The sequence below is a fragment of the Erpetoichthys calabaricus genome, chromosome 18 (genome assembly GCF_900747795.2).
Source record: "Erpetoichthys calabaricus chromosome 18, fErpCal1.3, whole genome shotgun sequence".
Classification (NCBI taxonomy): Eukaryota; Metazoa; Chordata; class Cladistia; order Polypteriformes; family Polypteridae; genus Erpetoichthys; species Erpetoichthys calabaricus.
In genome coordinates, this window is record NC_041411.2 from 82,625,642 (window position 1) to 82,645,603 (window position 19,962).

A 19,962-nucleotide genomic window follows, 5' to 3' on the forward strand; every position below is an offset into this window, starting at 1 on the left:
TGGCTAGTTGTATTGTTAGTCCTGAATCAACATTTTCAGTGTTGTTAAAAAGCATGTGCTAACATGATTTAATTAACTTTAAAAATGTAGTTTTATCCAGATATTGTAATGTCCTATATAAAAATGCTTTCTTCAGCATTCATTGTGTGCTTCTGGTGAGCTCAGCACATAAGTATTGTATGCTTTGCAGACAGAGCAAAAGAGAAACTGATAATCCACATAAAAAGGCTTCTATCACACACTGTCATGACCTGTTTCTTTTGGAATCCTAATTAAAAAGAATGACATATAGAGTTAATAAATTTGGAGAACCTCTCTCTCAAATTGCTTACCACGTCTATGTGATATAATTGGGGTGAGGGAGTAGAACAAAGGCTTACTGAGATGGGGTGCAACCTAGACCAAAATATTTTGTCAACATACTTAGACATGCTATATATTATGAAACATTACTGACTGCTTAGTTGTTTGGGGTGATCCATAGAATGACACATTAACCACTACACTGAATTATTTAATGAAAGCCATGAACTTCCAGGTTTCTTCTTTACCACAGCAGCATGAACGAGTGCGTTTTCCCCCATTTATATAACTACTACAGATGCATTTGAGCTCACAAAAAAACAGGATTCCAGCTACAGCAGAAAAAAGGAGAAATGTTTCCTGGCCATGTATACCAGTAGAGTCACATAGCTGCTAGTACTGACTTTGAAAACGTGGCAGGGAACCCTTTCAACACTCTTTTCCTTGACTTCATTCTTGATCTTCTAGACCAATATAATGGAAAACCTTACCATTGCTCGTGTCTTGTGACATTGTTCATATTCACAGATAGCCATAAAGTGCTGAAGGCAAGCCCACACTATCCTTTATACTTGATGTTCAGCAGCAGCAACCATTTTGGGAGAAAAAAATATCCGAGAATCCTGGGGTGCATTCACTCTGGGTTTCATTACTTTGTCCACCATCATAATGACAATGTTGAACCTTTTAGATGTGAAATACTGAAGGACTTCTTCCCTTTTTTTCTGCTTTCAGTGATTTATCCCTTATGGCAGTGGAATACTGAAAGGTGACAGTCTATTTCATGGACTCATTTACATCTGTTGTCAGTCATACCCTTTTGGCTGTGAAATGTCAAACCCTCTCTCTCGCTTTAGGACCATTTTCATGGTCATGAAAAGCCACAGTATTATTACCATCGATGCTTTGGGAAATTTACCAAACAGTTTTTAACAAAACTATCTCTTCTGAATTAAATAAAACACTGAAGGTGACCTGCTTCATCTGGTCACATGTGTTCTTTGCTCTTTTCAGTAGTACTTCCCGTCCTGCTCACAACAAAATGATTAAATGCTCCCACACTACAATGCAAGTGATAGTTTTGCCTTTCAGGGCCAAATGGGTAGCAAAATATATGTTAATACTAAAATAATACAATTGATCATACTGCAGCTGTCACAATTCAGGCAAGGTTTTCAGCATGTGCAAATATTGCTAAAAGAACAATATAAAACTATTTACCTTCAACTTTGGCATACTCAGAAAGTCGAGTGTAATTGACCAGTGCTGCCTGCTCCAGGCATTTACGAATTACAGCCTTCACTTCTTCTTGTGGTACAGGTGTTACTATATCCTTCATTAAAACCTTTAAATCAAACAGAATGGTACTGAGATGCTTTGTGTTCTTTGGACTTTTTAGAAACTTGTAAAAAAACAAGGGGGAATGCAGCCTGGTTCTTATTTTGAGTTAGGTGTGAGTTGGAACCTCTCTCAGTAAAAAGGTCAAATCTTTTATCCCTCCATTTTCCTAACTAACTTAATCCAGTACAGGTTTGAAAGGAAATAGGGTCTATGGTGCAGCACTGAATAAAAAAAATACAATTAGCCATTTATACTTATTCTAACCTGACTGCATGTTTTTGGGATGCAAGAAATAAGAAAAGAAAACAAACTTCAAGATGTCATTGTGCCACCTTCTGACTCAGCACAAACATCGACAGACTGGATTATAACTTACAAAAATATTAGACACATAAATTTCAGATCTGAAAAACAAAACATTTAATTTTTTAGAATTAATTTCAGTCTATCAGCACCAATTCCCATTTTCATATAATGGGAGTTACTGCCTCCTAAAGGCTCTACACTCAGGCCATATACTGAAACTCTTCATTGTTTCCTGTCCTGAGATACAGCACCTGAAAGTGTGCCCTCTGTTGGTGAAGTAGAATTTTTACTGGCTTTATTTCTCGTCTGCAAACGTATGAGATTATAGGTGTATTTTCAAAAGTTTTAACAAACGTGAGTCTTATTTTTTTTGCTTTATTGTTAATTTTCCACCCACAAGCACTTATTTTGTCATTGCAATGTACTTTAAATATCCCAAATTCTACAAACAAAAAAATCATAAACACAGCATGATGTCTGAAGCCCAAGATCACTGAAGGATAAGCAACTTTGTGTCTGGCACTACAGTGCTCAATTTTCACATTATAAAGGGACAGCCTTGATCCAGAAAAAACAAGACAGACATTTCCTAAAATATAAACCACTTTTAATAGGCACTCACATGCACGCAAAAATCTTTCTGACAAATGGCAGGCCAATGAATAATGTAAAATAAATAAATAAATTAAAATAAATAAATTCACCTACCCTTTCTAGTAATGATAATGTGGCTTTTAATGCACCCTCTGGTCGACCAAATGGGAAGCAGTACCTGTAAATGTTAATGAATACAAACTACTGTGAAAAACAAACTTTAAAAGGCTAACTGTTGACCAGATCTTGTCTCACCTCTTCTGGCCTGGCAGCCATATGACTGGAAGAACTGCCATCTTGGACAGTCTAAACAGGCCTCCGGTCTGAGAAAAATTGATTTTGTGTTTTCATACGCTTTATTTTGATCAAGACTTATTTCAGTTATACAGGTTTACCCACAGGTGCCCCCAAAACTCTCACTGTATCTTTTAGTCTTATTACACACCTTACTAGACAAATGCCTGTCACATGCTGGACCACACATTTCCCATTTACCTTGCTCCCTATGCAAATTGGTTTCCTCTTTGCGTTTCACTGATTCCTACCATCTGATCAATCCATCTGACCAGTCCTTCCCATTCTTTTCTGTTTACCACCACTCCTGCACATGGAAGGAGTATATTTTTACCTCTTAGTAAATGCAACTTTAACAAAACAACAGTATTACAGTATGTAGCTTATTCTTTATAAATAACTTTTAAGTGTAGTATATTTTTCTGGATGTGTTTCTTTCCTAAGGTTTTGAAACTTGCTTAACTTAGTTTCATAATTACTTTTGTTTTGTTTGGAGATTTTGTATTATTTTTTACTGTGACACTTTGACTTCACCATAATGCAATTTTATTTTGATTATGGGTGCTGGCAGTTTGTGTACCCATTGTCTAGAACATGCACATTTTTTTTGGCTAATGTATATGAGTTTTGGCACACAATCGTTAACCTTTCTGGTTCGACCTCCTGTTTGTGTTCGGACTAATGTTTTAATTTCCTGGTCCTTTTCTACCATCCAAGTGCCTGCCTACCTTTTTCAGTGACACTATACAAATAGCTTTCATATCTATATTATATCTTCTGCAGCTTCCAGTCCATGCCCTATAATAGCTCCTCAAAACCTCCATGGTCCAAAATCCAGAACTTTCTGCTAAACGGGGTATGTGAATTTCCCCACTTGGGATTAATAAAGTATCTATCTAAACTTATTTATCAGCTGGGAGATTCAGTTGATTAATATACAGTATGTGGCTGGCAGCAAAGATCTTCGGCCATGGCCATACAAGTGTAATTTGGAAGGCCAAGAAGGGAATCTTTCCTTCCTTAGAAGAATCCTGTCAGAGTGTGCTGGACCCTTAATATTATTTACAAATTAGTGCCATGTGACCTTTATCAGACACTATTAGTACAAACAGCTGAGCTTGAGGTTGATGACATTTGTGTAAGCTTTAATACCTTTAGTGCTAAATCTATTAAGGATTTGGCCTTAAAACCATGTACACGTGATGCATTTACATTTATCGCTGGCATTAAGAATAAACTCTGGGTCTGTTACCAGCAATCCCTTGCAAAGCAATGACTCCTCTTATGAGCATTTTTCCAAACCAGTCACTCAAAATTCTAGCCCTTCCATCTCCACCTCCAATCAATTTTAGAGAGACTATAACTCCCTACACAAACTGAAAAGGATGTATCCATACTGGACTCCCCTATGACACTGCCTGAGCTGAAGCAAGCACTGGATTCAATGATAGATGTACACTCTCAAGGGTCAGAAGGCTTTTTGGAGGCAGTTGGCACCCCTTTACTTAAGAAATGCTAAACATCTCCATTCCCTCCTTAAAACTAAATCTGTCCATCAACTCCCACTTTAATTACACCACTTTTAAAACAGGGAAAAGATCTTGCAGATTACACCAGCAACCATCCAGTTTTGTTGATAAACTGTTATATGAAATTACTGGTCAAACTTTTAGCAAGACATCTTCCATTGGTCATCCACAAATTCATCCAACATCCAACTTCATGTCTGCGCATGTCAAGCACCAGGTGATAATTGATGTTTCCTACACATAAATGGCCCATACCATGTCTCATTCAACCGGTCTACTGGCCCTTGATTCTGAAAAGCCTTTGAGTAAAAATGCTGGAGCTTCCTCTGTCAAGTTTTAAGCTCTAAGGGTTTCTAACAGATTGTAATATCTCCTGTCTTTTCTAGACTTTCAAAGGTATGAGGTAGATATGCTGTCTTTTCTCTCTCTTCTTTTTAATCTCACCTCTGAACCACTAACTTCTCCCCTCTGTTCACATGAGTTAACTACTCCAATCTCTACTTACGACCTCTCTTATAAAATATCTTTACACAGGCAGAGTCTTCCTCGACCTGGGCAAAGACCACACTGATCCTCCTCATCTACTGAACCGATTTAAATTGTTCAAGGCCTTATATAGGTATAAACTCAAATGTGCAAAATGTACCCTTCTTCCATTAAATGACAACTGTAAAACTTGTATGTTATCGTTCCTCTGCCTTTGACCAGTTCATTTAACCATTTGGGCATTGATATTTTTCCTGTTCTCCATAACATTATATCCTCTGTTTCATTTTTATAAGCATTAAGGAATCCCTGACCTTTTGGAACTCCACTCTCACAGGCGGAGTGGTGGCAAAAGGTGGAGTGGTGGCTCTGAGGCTAGGGATCTGCACTGGCAATCGGTAGGTTGCTGGTTCGAATCCCGTAAATGCCAATAGGGACTCTGCTCTGTTGGGCCCTTGAGCAAGGCCCTTAACCTGCAATTGCTGAGCGCTCTGAGTAGTGAGAAAAGCGCTATATAAATACAAAGAAAAATTGACATTCCCTGCCAGATTACCATTTATTATGGTGTTCAATGTACCTGAAATGTGTGATTTGGTTCTCAAGAAGTAACCGTAACCGTTCTTTGATCTCTTCAAATCGTTCTTTCTCTTCTACTGTTACTGTTCCTATTCCATCAGGCCTAAAAGAAAAATTAAAATTATGTAAGAATATGAGAAAGGACTTTTAGACATTTAATATATTGATGCTGTAAAGCTGCTGTACAATGAGTGGGCACTTTATGGATTCCTTCTACATATTGATGAGGGGATAACTCATAAAGGTATTATAAGTGTGGAACAGTGATAATGGACTGTGCTAACTCCACTTTATTCCATACCCAGTAGTATACTACACATCTACTTTTGGACTGACATCTGGTGACTATGAAACCTGAATCCACTGTCAGGCTCTTGAACATTTAGTTTTTTTTATCCATGGAACAAGGAGCATTTGCTGCCAAAATCCCATATATAAAGGGATACACTGCTCTCATGGAGGTATGCATCTAATTGTTGATGATCGTAAGGTGTCATGTTATATTCAGACATTGGTCTGCTTGTAGGACTCAGCATATACCAAGAAAACACAAAACACATTATGACACTGTTCCAAACACCCTATGTTATTTATATCAGACAACATGGGTGGTTAGGATTGTAGAGTTTCCCATAACCTGAACCTTCCATCACAATGAAAGAACCAAAAATAGGATTCTTAGACCTGGAGACCTTTATTAATCTTGAGTTTTTCAGTGTTTGTGTCTTTTCTAATCACAAAAACTTCTTGTTTTTTGCTGAGAGGAATGGAAAACAGTTAGGTCTTTGGTAGTCCATCATCGCCATCTATGACAATTTATAGTTATTTTTACATCCTTATATGTGTATTTCTGTACAGCTGCTTTATTCAGCTCTTATCTTGATGACCACAGCCTGTGTGTTAGTCTTCACAAGGTACGTCAGTCTTAATTGACGATCATATGTATGATCCATTTCTGATTGCAGGAACATCATTTGAGCGATGACCCTTTTTTGTATGCTTATATGACTATTCTGTGTGAAAATCCAGTTAGGATTGCTTCTTATTCTGTTGATGGGGGAAACTGATGGTATAGAAGGAAAATTTTTATACATTAGGCATAAATAGCATATTAGCATAAATAGCCATAAAAGTAATCAATAGCTTCTAAAACATTAAGAATTAAGCATAAATTAGAATGTTAAGCAAATAAGATAGGTCAAGCAAATGGTTAACTAAAAAAATCAGTCATATTGCATTATTTTTTAAGCTTGAAGGAAAGTTACCAGTATTAAGAAAGCAAGAACAGAACAGGACAAAAATGACGCACAAAAACTAACCGAGGACAAGATAAGAAGGCATGAGGAGGCTAGAAAACAAGGAGCTATACCAGTAACAAAATGCAGGAAAAATGGTTTTAGTAGGCATGTAAGAAGCCAGCTGGAATAGTGAATCAGCAAAAATAGCAAAAAAGGCATTGCTGCCAAGGTCAGATATGATGTAATGTATGGAAAATATCAAAAATATATTCTAGCATAAATAAGTTTAGAAAACTATACTAGCATTTAACCTTAGTACAGAAATTAAATGTAAATCAAGCATGCCAAGCAAATGATTAAATAAAGGCACATGCCATATTTCTTTTTAAATTAAAGCTTAGTTTCAGGCCACCATTATAACATAGGTTGAAAGGCTTATGAAAGGAAATGACACAAGAAAAGCCCAAAGATGGTAAAAGGAAGACATCTGCCCAGCTGTAGACCAATAAAAAATAAGCAAAACAGAAACTAGAGAGGAACAATGGACAGTAAAGCCAGGTGCAGAATGAGCTAATTGAACAAGGTCAAAGTGATAAGAAATGATATATAAGTTTTGGGTTTTGAACTATTCGGGGCTCAGCTCAATTTGGCCGTATTGGGTTGAGTCCTTGTTATTATTATGGTTATTTTATTGCAATAAAACTATAGACTCAGTATGCCTATCCACTGAGTCCTAATAGCCTTCATTTCAGGTAATAAGCCTTCTGGTGATCATTTTTTGCTACGACAATTGCTAGTGAGAAAAAGCTGCTACAATGAAGGAAAGCAAACAGTCACCAAAATAATAGGGGTGCACAACAGCAGGGCATATTAAAACATGTCTGGTGCTGTTGTGGGTGAGGCATAGCAGCAGACTGGCTCAAGTATCAACACCTCTATCAGGCAAGATGGAGTAATCAAATAAGCAATGTTCCTGGCAAATTTGATGTTTTCTCATAAGAGAGAGCCAATATCTGAATATTGCTGCTTATCAAGTGCCTTCAGGAATCTGGTTAAAGTTACTTACAGCCATATAATTTGCTTTGTCACAAGGCATGGATATTCTGGAAATTATGTAGCCTTTGATTTGTTGGCCTGCTCAGTTATTAGATCTCAATTAGTCTTCTGTACAATTAAGTGGAATGAACTTCCTATATCCAGCCTGCTGAAGTGGTGGAATGCAGTCATATCTGATTGGGACAGGAATCCTGTGACATAATTTGGAAGTTATAAACTACACGCTAAGGGCCAAAAAAAAAAAAAAAAAGAACATTCAATGTATTGATATAGATATGCAAAACAATCAATAAATCCAATACTTTGTCGCACTTACTCATTCAAATTAGCATCAGAAATAAGGTTCAGTATAAAAAACAGATATCTTCAATATTTTGGATTTAATATATAAAAGCTTGAGTAACACAGAAATATTTCTGTTTAGGTTCTCAGCACACCTGAAAAAATTATTTGCTGATTACTCCTTGGACAGTTAAATTTGCTCCTATTCCCTGGAATTGCCATATTCAATTTTGCTGTTAAATTCACAGATCCCAAATAAACAATTTGAGAAAAAGATTTATATACTCTCCAAATACTTGTTCGCATTTTAAGAAAACTACTCACTGATAAAATATTGTACTAGTCAAAATTAGCATTTATAGGTGATAGTCATAGAGTCATGCACATTTTAATGAAGTTTAATCAACACTAGCATTTTCACATTCACCTACAAAGTCTGAATATATTTGATTCTATATCAGATTTGAAAGTGAACGGAGTTATTCTGAATGTTGTTATGCAACTTTGAGAAATTTTTTTCTTCCAAGAACTGCACATCCTCATTTTTGGTTGGATAGTTACTGTTGTCGTCACTGAAGTGGATAATCTTTTCAATGAGAAAAAGAAGCTTTATCCTTTTGAAGTGCAGAGTGCTCACTGGGCCTTTTCCTAAGACATGTAAACTCCTGCTAACAGTCACACCTAAAGGCTATTCTATACTTCATAAGCAAGCAGCATGATGGCACACTGGATAACACAGTTGACTCACAGCTTCAGAGCCCGGTGTTCCAGAGCTAGAACAAACACTGCCGTGCAGAGTTTACATGTTCTCCCCTTGTCTGTACATTTACACTCCAAAGATGTGCACAGTAGGTTAATTACGAGGGCAATCCCAAAAGTAAGGTCTCCTATTTTTTTTAGAAATACAAAACCGTTTATTTTCTATAATATTTACATCATTTTAAAGGTTAAAGAATTATTTGTTTTTCTACATAATCGCCATTTCGGTTGATGCATTTTTGTAGACGCTGTGGTAGTTTTAGAATGCCCATGTCATACCAGTTTGCCGCCATGTCCTTCAGGAAGTGTTGAACCTCATCTTTCACCCCTTCATCGGAGCAGAATCGCCTTCCGGACAAATGTTCTTTCAACTTAGGGAACAGGTGGTAGTCACTGGGTGCCAAGTCCGGACTATAGGGTGGGTGGGTCTTCTGTTAGCATACGTGGTACCCATCTTGCACACACCTTCTGATATTGCAACTTTTCCATTAAAATCCTGTGGATGGTGCTTCAGGAAACCTCAGGAACCAAAATGCAGAGAGCATCCAGATTGATCTGCCGATCTTTACGCATGTTTTCCTCAACCTTCGCGACTGTCTCGTCGGAAATTGACGGTCTCCCGCTCCTTTGTTCATCGTGAATTTCAGTACGACCGGCTGTAAACTCTCTACACCACTTGCGATTGTTTTTGACATCCATGCATGACTGTCCATACACTTCCGTCAATTGGCGATGAATTTCAAACGGTTTAACGCCTTTTGTATTCAAAAATTGAATAACTGCGTGAACTTCGCATTTGGCGGTAGCGTTCAACGGGAGCTCCATTTTCAAGGGCTGCCAAGCCAAGATTGAGCATCCCAGTGAAGCCGCTCATGCTTGTTTGGGAGTGGAGGAAGCACCAATCACAACAGTGTGGCCAACAGCCGTACGAACAGTTTCTCTACGTCCCCACCACTTTGGAGACCTTACTTTTGGGATTGCCTTCATAGTTAGGTTATTTAGAGTGAGGGAGAGTACCATGAAGCAGACTGGAGCCCTGTTCAGGATGACTTCCATTTTGTGTGTAAAGCAGTTTGGAACAGGATTGACTCCTTGAGAGCCACAACTCAAAAACAGGGTTGGAAAATGAACAGATGAATGGTGGAGGCAAATTTGAAATTCCCTGTTTAGACAAGCAGATATGATCAAAGAAAAAAGGACAGAATCTTAAGCTGTGTACTGTACGTTGATCTGTGAGTTAGAAAAGATACAATAATCCTACAACCAAATCCTGATGGGTTATACTAATGAATGGTAATCTCCTTGCCACTAAACAATATATATTATCCAAAATTATAAATTATCATTATTACAAATGGCAAATCAAACAAAAGGGTTTGAAAAAAATATTTGGGGGAATGAAGGTCATAACAAAAGATGAACACAGTAGAGAGAAAAAGGTACTTTCCAGAAATAACATTGACCTAATATAGTGCCAGCGTAAGGAACTGAATCAAAAAGGGCAAATGTGTAGTCAAATTAAAAAAATATATAAATATCAAAAATGCCAGAGAAGTTACAGAAAGAGATGTCAAGTATCTATGTATTTTTTCAGTAGGGATGTTTTGTTGTATAAGGTAAAGAGGCTGTTAAAATCAGAAAATAAAACAGAGAGTTAAAACAAGCCTGAGGTAGTGTCTGCATTACTGACATTTCTACACAATGAAACATGTATTTGTTTAATGTTCAAGTAGTAATTCTAGCAGTCAAAACAAATTTTCACAATGTAAGACTCTTAAAACCTAATATAAATTTCTTTAAAATTGTGAGATCTTAAATAGTTTATGACCCTGTTCAACTTAAACGTTTCAAATATATATTTGAAGTGTTCACGAACAGAAATGTTCACATTGTCAGAGTTCACAAAGTCCAAACTTGCATCCTGCTGGATTTTGAAAATGTTGAGTCAAGGAACAGAGCAGTGTATGCTGTTTAAATAGCAAACTGTAAACAGTTATAGTAAGAGACATATGCAGAAAACTGCAGCTCACAGAACATACACACAAAATAAACGAGCCTAACATGAAATATGTGTGATATGTGATGGTACTGCAGTTGTGAGTGTTGACCACAGCCTCTCTCTGGAATACCATAATTGATGTCTGAAGATGTTTTTTTAGTGTTTGCACTAAACCCACAGCTCTATAACTAGCATGGTACACATTCCCAAGGACTGTCTGACCTCACTGGTTTTTAAATGATATTATAAGTTCACACTGCATTTCTTTAAATCCGATGTGAATGTAGTGTACATCCATTTTGAAATGGAAGGGTAAATGCCGAGTATTTTCACATAAGAAGTGTATAAATGATTCCTGATTTTCCACAAGACATGTGAGAGACAAAATCTAGGCCTCCCCTGGGATATCTTGCAAGTGATAAATCCAGCTGGGTGGAGCTTCAGCCTTTTAATGTGGATACACTTTTGGTGTATTTCAGGGTCTTTGGAAATTGCTAACCTTCTCATCTTAATGTAAAAAAAAAAAAAAAATGTTGGACCTCTGTGCCAGGTAATATTACCGGCTATGTACAATGTTGCATTTTAATAGCAACCAAACCTGATCCAAAAATGAAAATATGGTAACTGGCAGCAGTTAAACAATCAGAAATGCATGTGTTGTGCTAGTAGTTTATTTGTGTCATCTGCACAATATGATATGCAGTTGTGATGTCTTTTGTGTCTGTGCTTATCAGTTAGAAAGAATCCTGGAAGACTGGCTCAGAGCTGACTCAGTCTTTTGTAGAATTTCATCTGTAGCAGACCATAATCCAGTTTAACACATGCCAGATAAATGGATATCCAACATGTTCCATTAACGGCAATTTTCTCTATAGCTTTGAGTATTGCAAATAGCATTTTTGGCAAGACAGAAGGAAAAGTCTGAACTGAAATTAAGCTGTAATGTACATTTTCTCCATTTTTTCACAATGAGCCAGAACAATATGGGAAGGCCCTGTATATTTACATCAGTCCACAATGCACAAAGAGCAACATTAATCTACCCACGAAAGGAGATGAGAGCTCAGGCAAACACCATTACTAGTTTTGTCAGTCAAAAGCAATGCCCTGAGATTTGCTTTGGGCTAACTGAGCCTTCACCAGACCCCAGTGTCTCTTTCTGTGATGTAAGACCCTTTTCAATCAAATAAACTGAACACTTACTCACGGCCCTCCTTCAGTGTGCAGCCTAAGCTGTGCAAATCCCTGCCACTAGAATAGTTGGGCAACACAAAGGCTCTAGTAAAGGATTACAAAGCCCCCTAATAAACCTCCAGTCAGGGGTTAATTGGGCTGGCTTTATTTTGCTTTATTTACAGGAATTGATTCAGAACATAAGGACTTGGGGGGTGTAGGCAGGGTTCTGACAATTTATTCCATAGTGTTTCAATGACCTTTAAGGAAGAAACATCTTAAAGTGAAGAATCTCCGAGACTCTGCATATTTTGTTTGGCTGGTAAAAATGCTGGCAAAGATAGGCAATTGGAGGAAAATGCAAGAGGCTATTTGATGCCTGGCACAGCTATCTACTTCGTGCCAAAGAATAATTTGTTGAAATGTTTATTTATTTCACTGCATATCTGGTCTAGAAAAAACAACAAACCCTTTATTGGATTTCAGATCATTCCAAGTGACTGGCTTAGACACATTTACAAATCCTTGTAAAATTCCCATCCATACTAAACGCCTTCGTAAACATCGTCTTGGTAAACACCTGCCAGGCTTCAATAAACCCAAAGCTGCTCGAAACTCTTTGTCTTCAAGAGGTGTATGACAAATGATGCCCAGTTTTTACTTCAGTAGAGGTGCTGCTTCATTGAATGTGACAATGTTCGTATAATTTTACCCTCATGTGAAATTTAACTCTGTAGTGTAAATCTCTGGATGGTGAGGATTAAACTTTGCTTGACTGCCACTGCATTCTACAGGTCAGCTGCAGCCATTTTTGAAGTAATACGGATGTCTGGAAGGGCCTGCCAAATAGAACCCATCACAGTCGGCGGGACATTCTCTCTCAAACAGCTGCAGACTATATTGCATCTGACATGATGAGCATCTCTTGAATCTACCTTTCAGATTTTCTGCAAACCGTTTTCTCACTGTCCTTCACAAAGATGACATTTTCAGCAGCGCGATAAGAAAGATGTCACGTCGCCTGCTTCTCAAGTTATTGTCAGAGTGGTTAGCACCAGTTCTGTCAGGTTTGCTTTCCTCAAATTCTCCCATCTTAGGCCATGTCACAATTGATAATATTTAGACCACTTTTTGTCAAATTTTATGCACGAGAATAACAATTTGTCGGAGGTGGGGTTCTTTAAAAAAATAATCTGCTGAACTGGAAGTAATTCGTGCTACATCAAGCAAAATGACCTGTAATTAAATGAATCCTTAATATTTGCTACATTAACTTCCATATGTAATTTACAAGGGGGGGGGGGGGTTACCCAGCATCATTTCAAAACATGTCTAAGTTGTGAAAAGTATTAGACATAATCTCTCTAATGATTCAAGGCTAATTTTGTTATTTATTGAAAGCTGTAAAATACAAGGGGATGTATAAAACAGATATGACACAGTGCTTAAATAAAGTATAAAAGTACCAAGAGTTTGTATCATTGGCAAGGAGGACCAGTTAAATGCTTAAAGAAAGGTGAAGAATTGTGAAATTGACTAATGAATAGGTTAAGAATTGTGAAATTGACCAATGAATATTTATTTCATATATAGCCTTTCACAACAATTACCACCAGAAAGCTGTGTACAAAACAAACAAAGATTACACCTTCAGAATACAAAGGTAAATGTTGAGAAAAGGCTAGAAAATTGAATTAGTAGTATTAGAAGAAACATAGACAATACAATTTGCGGCAATTTTCTGGATTTTCTTTGTCAAAAACACAAAACCACAAATAAATAAATAACTACGTTTTAAAAAGTAATATCCCCTTAGGACTTAGAGATACAGTAGTTAGAATCATAATTCTCAGTTGCTGAGATAATGAAAAAAGAAAAGTCATTTGATCTGAAGTGACAAGGAAATTTATAATAGGTTAGTGTTACAAATACAATTTTATGGCTCTCTTGCCTCCCACCCCCAACCCCACCAATTCAATCCCTGATGAGTTTATAACCAAGCAGAGTTCAGTAGGACCCTGGACAGGGGCTAGTTAGCCTCTTCTTCATGACAGGCTGTCATTCTGTCAGTCCTGACCTCCAGGCTGTCCTGTACCATCTGAATCACAATCTTCAAGCACCCTCGTTGACTGCAAGCTACTAATGTCTCACTGTCTGACCTGATAATAACACAACACAAGTAGACAACCCACCTCAGCTCCATCACTGTCTATCACTGGAGCAGCAGATTGATAGCCACATGGTGCAATGCCTGCATTTGACCTTTCTCATAATAGAAGTGACTTGTTTGTTTAACAAAGGCCCACCAAGTTTAACAGCCGCTTTCACAAGATTAACTTGTAAGCAGCACATATGTGCAATGAAAGCTATCAGTTTTAGCACACACCCTCAACAACACTCATTATTACCTAATTGTACTGTATATTAAAATACAACGTGTTTCCTTTCATTTTCAATCAGCCATTTAGGCAGATGACTAGCAAAACTGCTAATCTATACAGCTAAACGAAATAATGTTAAATAACATGCCTGCGAAACTCAAGGAAAATGCATTGCGAATGATGTACAAAATACCATACTAATATGCAGTTGCCTTTCAAAGAATGTACTAAGGAGAAAACAAATTTTCATTATGTTTCAGTTAGCAGCAGTCAGACAAGACATTTAGCTTTAACTCCATAGAACATATCTAGTGGCAGTTTTGCCAAAGTTTATTTTTTTTACGATGCAGATAGTGTATAAAAATGGAACAAATGTCAGTATTGTCCATATTGTTTTCACGGCATTGTGCAGTATTTGTGAAATGTTTTAAGCGAATAATCAAGAAAACAAACACATACACACTAGGAGGTCGGATAAGGAGGAAGCCTGTCTTACCTTTTCGACTCAGGGGCTGGCTGAGATTTGGAATCCTTTCTTTTTTTAGAATCCTTTTTGAAATCCTTTTTTGAGTTAGCCTCGGGCTCAGTGACTGAGGGACTGGGTGATTTGTCCCACTCAGTCTCTGCATTTTGCTGTGGCCCACCAAGTAATTCTGGCATTTTCTGACTTTTGGTTATGCAGAGGGATATAATTTGTTATTGACATGTTATGATGTGCATAGGAAGAAAAATAACAGAACCAATAAGAAACTGAAAACAGAACAGTGAAAAGAAAGCAGAAAGAAAAACAAAAATGGTCAACAATGCAAATCAAGCAAAAGAAAACAAAAGCTTAGATTTACAAAGACAACAAAAAAGAAAATATAAGTTTCATGTAAAGAAAGTATGACTTAATAACAGAAAAGTGAAATGGGTTTATTTATTAGAATAAACATGCCAATCACTAAACCGACCTTTACTTTTTGTAGTATCTTTCACTGCATGTACAAAGTGCTTTACCATTCAACCAACATTACAGGGTAGGTAGTAACGGATGTATAGTAGTAATAAGAATTTTTACATGGTCTCTGTATAAAGATCTCTTTTCCATCTTAAGTTATAGAGAGAAGTAATTTTATATGATTGTAGGAAGCTGATCAAGAGCATAATTGAAAAACAAGGAGGTAACGAGTAAAAAAACAACAAAATGCTTATGTTATCTGTATATGATTTTTAAACACATTTTAATCTATTTATGCTTCATACTTAATTTTAAGGAATTTATATGGATCATAAAATATATTATTAGAAAAATATCAGAAAGTCCATTTTTGCCAGTCTCACATTTTTGTCTTTCTTCAAAATGTAGTAATGGCAAATATGACAAAAAGGCAACTTGCAAAAAAACAATGCTACACTATAGAGTAAATGCAGTTTGTATATGTATAGGTACATTTAACTATTATTTTATATGGAGCCACAACAAAGGAACTTTCAACATTTCTGAGTTACAAAGCTTGCTGAAGATAGAGTCATGATGACATGTGACAGGGTTATATGGACTCACTACAGACCAGATTAATCTATGGGGAGTACACTGCGGGACAAGAGAGAAGGTATTTTCTTTAGAAGAAAGGTGGGGAGCTGTTTATTTTCCATCTCCAGCTAATGAGGAGAGGATTTTCAGTCAGCCTAGACAAAGTGGCAAATGCTAGACTACTTACGTCTGGGGAGCTACGCCTGGTGGGAGGTTTAGAAAAAGCTCTTTTCTCTTCAACACTCATAGACAAAGGTCTTTTGAAAAGCCGGAGTTTACAAAGTGCCCTGTGGTTTTGGCAGTAGATGTGGTTTAGAATAACCTGTGTAGAATAATCCTGCTCAAAGACTACATAATAAAAGGAGTTATGGAAGGATCTTCGAAATAAATTTTTACCCAGCCAAGTCCATACGCATGACCAATTTAATAGTGTTCTGTGATATGTAACAACTGTAAAGAAAGATCAAGTGAAGTTTAATATCACTAAAAATCTGTGATTAAACATTTTCCAAAAGAAAACCGGATGCCCAGGACATGTGACCAAGAACGTTATATCTAACACAGAAAGTGAAACCACAGCAATTTAAATGAAATTTGAAATTTCAGAGCAGCACCATACATGATTGTCACAATATAATGAATTTTCAACAATTTCCACTTTAACATTTGCCCTAGGGCCAAATGAAAAAAATTACATTTTATATGAAGTCAACCTTACGAACATCGCTTAAGGCAAATATTTTTAACACCCCATAGGCATAGAGTTTTAATTCACTTTTTAAGAGTTATTACAGTTTGCTGCAAAAGTTTTGCAATACAAAGATGTAAATGGAGGCCTTTTAAATCTTTATATAATAGTTCAAATGCAAACTTAGCATTATTTAATTTGCACAGAGTAAAACTATGCATTAAGCAGAAAAGAATCTGCAGATCACTCTTAATGAACTTAAAAATAGGTTGCAGATTTGAAATTAGATGAAATTGATGAAAACAAGTTCAGATGAAAGACAAACTGTAATCCTTCTAACCAAGGGCCTCCAGTCCTATATATGGAGCCGCAGGGTTAGGATTTTTAGAAATTAAAACTGCCACATGGTTCATGTTTTGTGCAGCCTTTGACCAAAGTTAGTGCCATATCCATAATTGGTAGTTGTACAATTATAAGACCACTCTTTGTGTTTTACAAATGCCTGCCTTGAAAGATGCCTAAACTAATATGACCATCTGTTAGTTTTCATGAAACAGCAAGTTTTAAAAGCTTATAAGTCATAGCAGGAACCAGGCACAGTGGACACAGTTCATATGAAAGCGCTTGTGGCTATTTTAAATCCCATTCTGTCTATCTCTTTGTAAGGAAACGAATTTAAAATACATTATTCTCTTTATATACACTACGCTTGGGTGGAGTATGATATTTAACTAGATATAAATTAATCAAAATAACTTAAGATTACAACAAATACCACAATTAAAAGTTGGAAAATTGGCATCATATTAACAGACAACACACACTCAGCAGCTCTTTCTTCATAATCAGTGTACCGAAGTGGTCAGATGCTTCCTTGCCATAGTACCTGTTCAACTTTCAATATCAACCTAATGCATATTACTGTGGAGTATGTATCCACCTAAGTAGTATGCGCCAGGAACATCTTAAGTACCAATCTATTACCCATTACTACACACTTTTGGATTACTTTTCTACTTTGTCTTTTTTATACAATTTACAATTTTTAGTTCTAAATTTACTTGCTACATATTATCAATAAAAATGAATATTACATGCTCAGATATCTTGTTTTTCAGATTTTACTCATTCATAACATGAATATATTCAAGATTACTGACTGGTGATCCTTCAAAACGTCCAATTTTTTATGATTACCCCGTTTTGCTTGCTATTGCATTATATCACAGTTTTAAGGAGCAAGTATGAAGAAAATGATAATATATTTCTAAATAAACTTCTAATTTCAGCACATTAAGTTTGTGCAACCATGTGACTCCAAGGTTCTGTTCAGGTGACTCACCTGTTTCCATGCACGTGAGATGCACAAAATGCAAAGCTATAATGAAGTAAAGTGGGATCTATCATTGCACCATTCTCTGCCCGTTGCAATAAATCATTCAGGTAGCAGAGATGTCTATGACAACCTCGGACTCCATTGCGAGCACAATACTCATCAAGGACAAAAACCTGGCCTGGACTGAACCACCCCTGTACAAAGAATCAGAGAAATATGAAAAAAAATTATGAACGTTTAATATCCAAGGTGAAATTGAAAGGCTGATGACAGCTGCATAAAAGTAATTAAGATGTGTTTCCCATTATACTTGTACATTGCTAACTACTGTACATTATTATGTTTAATTAAAAGAATATCAAAAATTTTAAGTGCAAAATGTCAAAATTGATCATTTATTAGTTTACTATCAACTAAACACTATACAGTGTTTAAAATAAAGCATTAACTTATTCACTTATCCTAGCATTAAAATAATAATTTAAAGATCATTTTATAAATTAATTCACAGTGAAAATAAAAGCAACCCTGTATCACTTGTATAATCTTATAAATGAAAAATATATAAATTAAAGCATACAGTTTGTACTCATGGCATAAATACAACAAATGCAGTATTCTTGTGGTTCTCCTAACAACTTCATGCAGTTTCACCTTTCTGCCCGCTATCAATTTATGTTATAGTTGCTCTATAAAGAAATAGTAAAACATTTTTGAAATAAAGAATGGAAATATTAGCATGTTACTGTAAACATCTTTTTTCCACATTTCATTTTGGTTACACTTCTTTCAGCAAAATACTAGCACCTAGTTTTTAAAAAAAAAAAAAAGATAAACACATATATTGATCATTATAAAGCAATTTAGAAAACAGCAATGGCTCTGAAATTATGAGCTTAAATAATGTATTATTTAGGCAAATCAGTAACAATTACATGTAAAATTAAAAACTGCTAAAGCTATTTGTACTGCTTTAAGATTTTTGTAAACAGTGGTAAGTTGGTGGTAATTACATAAAAACTGTGGGATAATACTGTGTAAGCATGGGGTTTATCTTGCTACATCCCCAAGATAAGTGTTGTTAATGCGACTGTGTGTAAGTGTGCCCCATGATGGAAACGCACTTCATACAAGGTTGGATCCTGCCAATGCTGCCAGAACAGGCTGTGCACATACCACCCTAGCCAAAATTATGAACTAGATTAAGTGACTTTATGAATGTTATGTTAAAATACAATGCAATACAACATAGGACAATGTATGTTATGCAATGGCCCGTCACCACATGGACTCTGGCTCTCTGAAACCCTATACTTGCCTAATCAAGTTCAATAAATAGATGTAAATATAAATAGATACACACTATGTAACTACTGCTGAAACCCAGAAAATGGATAAATAAAAGAACAAATGGATGTATAAAATAAAGAGCTACAACTAACAATTATTTTTTAATTGATTACTTGGTTGATTGCTGCTTTGATTAGCCCTTTTTTTAAAGGGAAAGTTTGTCAACAAGTTTTACTCCTTGTACAGCACAACTATAGTAGAAGTTTGCTCAAAAAATTACATTTGCCAAAAAAGTGTGCAGTATCAAGTGTTAACTGTAAGGTCTAGCTTAACACTTTCAAGGCTGTTGTTGACAAAAGCTGTGATTTAGGGGCAGGAGGCTGAAACCTTAGTTAGGTGTCAACTAAAACTGACTAAGAGTTTATTGTTTGATTTTACCCACTAAATGACAGTAACAACTGTACACTTCAAGCATCATTTTTCTTTACAGTATGAAATCAAATACTGGATGTCACTATCATCAAATGAGATACTTTGCAGAAAGCATTTTGCATATTGTTAGTGACTCGAATTCTGCACTGTCAGTTAAGTATTCTGAATGGCCAGAAGAAAAAGTGACACTGAAAATGCACTTGGATTATTCGCAAATGTGACTGAGACAAACACCACCATTACTTCAACGAGTTTTTTTGGGTGCTCCAAAATCATGTTTGTGCTCCCATATCAAGCCAGATCATTTTTATGGATTTTTCATGAGATGGATTTGTTTACCAGATCTGAAACTGAAATGACTCCACATTTTTGAGCTCTTTGAT

The 19,962-nt window shown here is 36.2% G+C and overlaps 1 protein-coding gene across 9 annotated transcripts in view; it reads right to left on the minus strand.

Annotated features, from left to right (window-relative positions):
- Positions 1 to 19,962, minus strand: part of cadpsa (Ca2+-dependent activator protein for secretion a) — a 366,374-nt gene that overhangs the window by 99,286 nt on the left and 247,126 nt on the right. For 7 of the 9 annotated variants that reach the window (XM_051921196.1, XM_051921193.1, XM_051921192.1 and 4 more), the window contains exons 13-16: positions 17,864 to 18,051; positions 5,431 to 5,532; positions 2,659 to 2,722; positions 1,525 to 1,648 (exon numbers count right to left, since the gene is read on the minus strand). In XM_051921196.1, the coding sequence (XP_051777156.1) occupies positions 1,525 to 1,648; positions 2,659 to 2,722; positions 5,431 to 5,532; positions 17,864 to 18,051 (478 nt within the window). Of the gene's footprint in view, positions 1 to 1,524; positions 1,649 to 2,658; positions 2,723 to 5,430; positions 5,533 to 14,813; positions 14,985 to 17,863; positions 18,052 to 19,962 lie in introns of all 9 variants that reach the window. The other 2 variants (XM_051921198.1, XM_051921197.1) reach the window with 1 other exon arrangement.